The sequence below is a fragment of the Equus caballus genome, chromosome X, assembly GCF_041296265.1.
Source record: "Equus caballus isolate H_3958 breed thoroughbred chromosome X, TB-T2T, whole genome shotgun sequence".
Taxonomy (NCBI): Eukaryota; Metazoa; Chordata; class Mammalia; order Perissodactyla; family Equidae; genus Equus; species Equus caballus.
The window spans coordinates 18,756,778-18,761,506 of NC_091715.1; the positions used below are offsets into that span (position 1 = coordinate 18,756,778).

General features: G+C 45.2%; 1 protein-coding gene across 2 annotated transcripts; it reads left to right on the top strand.

The window, feature by feature from the left end:
• The first annotated feature begins 202 nt into the window (after positions 1-202).
• On the top strand, positions 203-4,101 carry SAT1 (spermidine/spermine N1-acetyltransferase 1). 2 transcript variants are annotated; one of them, XM_070257682.1, is made up of 7 exons: positions 203-357; positions 819-1,322; positions 1,566-1,617; positions 1,704-1,787; positions 3,216-3,317; positions 3,408-3,448; positions 3,577-4,101. In XM_070257682.1, the coding sequence occupies exons 2-7, from the start codon at positions 1,257-1,259 to the stop codon at positions 3,745-3,747; spliced, it is 516 nt and encodes a 171-aa protein (XP_070113783.1). In that variant the 5' UTR covers positions 203-357; positions 819-1,256; the 3' UTR covers positions 3,748-4,101. The 2 variants fall into 2 exon arrangements, with proteins under 2 accessions (XP_070113783.1, XP_003365815.1); XM_003365767.5 differs by lacking the exon at positions 203-357 and having other exon boundaries at positions 617-1,322.
• Positions 4,102-4,729: the final 628 nt, after the last annotated feature.

Here is a 4,729-nt window from a genome sequence, read left to right on the forward strand (position 1 = left end):
AAATGGAAAATTCCAGAAATAAACAATTCATAAGTTTCAAATTGTGCACCGTTCTGAGTAGCGAACGTGATGACATCTTGAGCCTTCCCACTCTGTCCCGCCCAGGATGTGAATCATCCCTTTGTCCAGCGTATCCACGCTGTATACCTTAGCCGGTACCGCCCCTTAGTTACTTAGCAACCATATCAGTTATCAGATGACTGTCCCAGTGTCACAGTGCTTGTGTTCAAGTCGCCCTTATTTTACTTAATAGCCCCAAAGCACAAGAGCAGTGATGCTGGCACTTCAGATACGCCAGAGAAGTTATTGTTGTTAATCTCTTACTGTGCCTAATTTATAAATTAAACTTTATCACAGGTATGTATATATAGGAAAAAACATAGTATATATAGGGTTCAGTACTATCCCCAGTTCCAGGATCCACTGAGTGTCTTGGAACTATCCCCCACAGATAAGTGGGGACTACTGTATAGGGTGAAAACTTATTGAGGAATCCAAATAAACTACCTTAGGAAATTTTGTAAAACATAAGAATACACAAGGACGTATTCCTTTAGTCATCAGAGTGATGACTTCATCACACAACAGGTCACCTCTGGAAAATTCCAGCGAGAGTGATAAAGGCAAATGACAGACTCCTTGAAAGGATCTTGGGACCCACAGCATCCCCGGGACCACAGTTTGAGAATAGGCCGTCTAATTCTCCTCATCGCCCAAGGCCAGATCTCCTGAGTTTCTTTCCCTGACGGGTCAAGAAAGAAACAGCAAGGTCACTGGTCGGGGGCCATCAGGGAAATTCCTCTCTCTCTTTCGCAAAGGTTACTGGAGGACACGTAGGTTCTGCGGTCCAGCTTCCAGTAAGGCTCCGAGAGGCGCCACTAGAGGGCGCCGCTAGGGAACCCTGCCGCGCGCCCCACTGGCCCAACCCGCGCGGCCGAGTTCACACGACGCCCGGAAGAGAGGGCGGCGCCCGGAAGAGGGGCGGGGCGGTCGCGGCCTGATTGGACGAGGTGCCACCGCATCACAGCTGAGGGCGGGGCCTCTTCGCGCTAAAAAGAGGAGCCCGGCGGTCGCTCAAGCGCGCAGTTCTGGCCGCTTGAGCTGAAGCTTTTCAGTCGCTCACCGAGGTTCGCCGGGTCATGGTGCCAGCCTGACTGAGAAGAGGACGCTCCCGGGAGACGAATGAGGAACCACCTCCTCCTGCTGTTCAAGTACAGGGGCCTGGTCCGCAAAGGGAAGAAAAGCAAAAGACGAAAATGGCTAAATTCGTGATCCGCCCGGCCACCGCCGCCGACTGCAGTGACATCTTGCGGCTGATCAAGGTAGCCGAGGCCCGGGCTCCTCCCAGGGCGGGGGGTGGCTCCGTCTCCGGGAGAGTCCGCGTCTCGCGCAGGTTCCCCCTTCTCCCCCAGCCCCGCCTGGCCGCGCCGCTCTGGGCCGGACTCTGGGAAGAAATCGCGCCCCGTCTGCCCGCTGCCCCCCCTGCCCTTTCCCGCGGAGCTGCCGGGCCGGGGCCTCACTTAGTTTCCTCTTTCTCTCCCTGTCTCGTATGCGCATCGCCCCAGGAACTGGCTAAATATGAATACATGGAAGAGCAAGTAATGTTAACTGAAAAAGGTAACACGACAGTGGGAGGCGAGGGACGAGCGTCTGGTGCCTGTCACCTTTACCGAAGCTAACACTATCTATGCTGCCCCTTGCAGATCTGCTAGAGGATGGTTTCGGAGAGCACCCCTTCTACCACTGCCTGGTTGCAGAAGTGCCCAAGGAACACCAGACTCCGGAAGGTAACCGCCCTCCCCTTTCAGAAGCCAAAGAAACCGAGTGTTGTGTAAATCGTAGTGTCTGCTGTGTAGAGCCACTTACAACACAGGCCGAAGTTACTGAGAAGTTGGCCAGAAATAATAGCCAACCAGTGTTCAGACTACTGAGGAAAAAAATAGATGTCCGGCACTTAATAATAGGGCGGGTTAAAAGAGCTGTGTAAGTATCAGTGCCGTGGAGACCCGGAAGAGTTTGAGCCATTTAAGTAAGTATCACAGTGCTGTGGAGACCCGGAAGAGTTAGGTATAATGTCATTTGTTGTAATTCAGTTTCATAAATGGTTCTTGTTTGACCCTAACGTAACCTTTTTTGTAATTGTTAAATCACATTTTTTTCTTTAATTTGTCCCAATCTTCAGGTTACAGTCTCTAGCTTCGCCATGTACATGGCCCTTCCGTGTACATGGATGGGCGGGGAGGTAACTAAAAGATCCTTTACACAATAAAGTAGATGATCATGATAAATGAGGTAAGGTCCTATTATCACACACTTAAAACACGGTAGATCAGAAACTCCATTGTACTCGCTTCCTGTCTGTGTTTGCAAAGGACTATAAAATGGCTAGAAAGTTTAATTTGAAACCTTTGCCTCCAGTTGGAATTATAGACACCCGATAAGAGGATGTAAATTTTTTTTTTTTTTGCTGGTCCCTGTTGACTGGTCAGAAGACAGCACTAAAAGGGGAAGTTGTTTGGGTGGGTGCTTAAGTTTTTTTCTGACGTCTGTTCCCCAAGCTAGAAGAAATGAGCAGAAAACATAAGGGGTGAGGTGCTTTTTAGAGGGATGTGGATGTTACACAACACCTGTTTCTGGGTACCTCTGCTTCTTCTGGCTTAAAAACTGGGGAGAGCAAATTGAAAATGTGTGAATTGGAAGGCAAGTTCTGAAATTAAACGTTGCTTTTTTTGGCCTGATGTCCTGACCTTAAGGAAGTGGAGTTTCTAAACTACAAATATTTCTTATTCTGAACTGCCGTGTAAACCTGACTTATTCCCAAGTCAACATACCAGTATATCAATAGGATGTGAATAATGTGTGTGTTTAGTTTAAGACCATAGCAGTTTCGCTCTGGCAAGTAATGAACAGCATTCTCGCTTCCTGAGTTTGAGACCCAGCAGATTGCAGAGTGGCCAGTCCACAATTTTAGCCTGGCTTCAGCTAGCTCTAATGTGTGCTTTTGGCAAATACCTGTTCTGAGAACAGTGAGATCATCCAACAGTGGCCTGGACTGCACTAGCATAAAAGTCAGGAGACAGTCCGGTTCAGTGGCTACTTATTTTTATAATACATGCATGTATATTTTTTAAAACCTGTGATAGGCTTCTGATTTTGCAGCTACAACTTCCATGGATTGCTTTTCATCCACATCTCATGTGATACTCTTATTACAGGACACAGCATCGTTGGTTTTGCCATGTACTATTTTACCTATGACCCATGGATTGGCAAACTGTTGTATCTTGAGGACTTCTTCGTGATGAGTGATTATAGAGGTATGATTGAGTTCAGGGGGCAGCTCTAAAGAGAATTAGGGCTTGAAGTCTTTAAAATGACTTTTTAAATGGTACTTCTCTTTCTTTTAGGCTTTGGCATAGGATCAGAAATTCTGAAGAACCTAAGCCAGGTACGTCTTGATTTTTGGTTTCTGAATTTGTAAGGGTTACTGGATTATTTTAATGACTGAATCAAAATTGGGTCTTGGAAATCCGGTGAAAGGTCACTGAGTTTGTGTTTTCCTCTCCCATATAAAAGGTTGCGATGAAATGTCGCTGCCGCAGCATGCACTTCTTGGTAGCAGAATGGAATGAACCATCTATCAACTTCTACAAAAGAAGAGGTGCTTCTGATCTGTCCAGCGAAGAGGGATGGAGACTCTTCAAGATCGACAAGGAGTACTTGCTAAAAATGGCAGCAGAGGAGTGAGGAGTGCTGGTGTAGACGATGACAGCTTCCATTCTATTTTAGAATAAATTCTCAACTTATCTTGCTTTCTATCCTGTTTGTAGTGAAATAATAGAATGAGCACCCATTCCAAAGCTTTATTACCAGTGGCGTTGTTGCATGTTTGAAATGCGGTCCGTTGGAGATGGTAATCTTGGATGCAGTTTGCCGTCAGATTTCTCCTTGAACATCTTTTTGCTAAACAACTAGGTGGTGTGATCTTAATGTATATGAAAAAACTTCATTCTTGTGAGTCATTTAAATGTGTACAATGTACACACTGGTATTTAGAGTTTCTGTTTTGATTCTTTTTTAATAAACTACCCTTTGATTTAATTGCTTGGTGTCAGCATTTTTACTAATCCTTTATTTCTTAGATATTTTTCTTGCTGTTGAGTGCAAAATAAAAACGGCCAAAAAACAACTTTACAAAGTTGTTTAAAAACAGTTTTTAACCCAGTTTAAAGTTTCTTTTGGTCATGAGAAGCCAGCTGAATTCCAAGGCGTTATATATGTAGCAACATGTAAAATAGGACTTTACATTGATGACACCGTACACTTCATCTTACTGAATTTTCAGGAGCTTAGAAATGGAAGCCCACAATGAATAAGCCCATTTGTCACCCAAGTAAAAGAAGCAGAGATGGGATTCTGAAACATTGGAAACCAGGGGAAAAAAATCTTGGCCGTAACAACCGCATCCCACACAAAATAATATTCTGAAGGGAAAGTGGATCACTTTGCTAATCAGGAGCAAAAATCCCACATTTTTACAGGAAATTTGCAAATAAAAATACAGGCTGAGTTGGACACAGGTACCAATCAGGGAAATTAGCATCCCATTTGGAGGGTGAGTTTGTGGTACTGTGTTAACACAATGGGCTTCTGGGAAACAATAGGAGTGCTTAAACCTGGGGGCAGGGGGCTGGACAGTAAATAAAAGCTTCCTCCAGAATAGAAAATA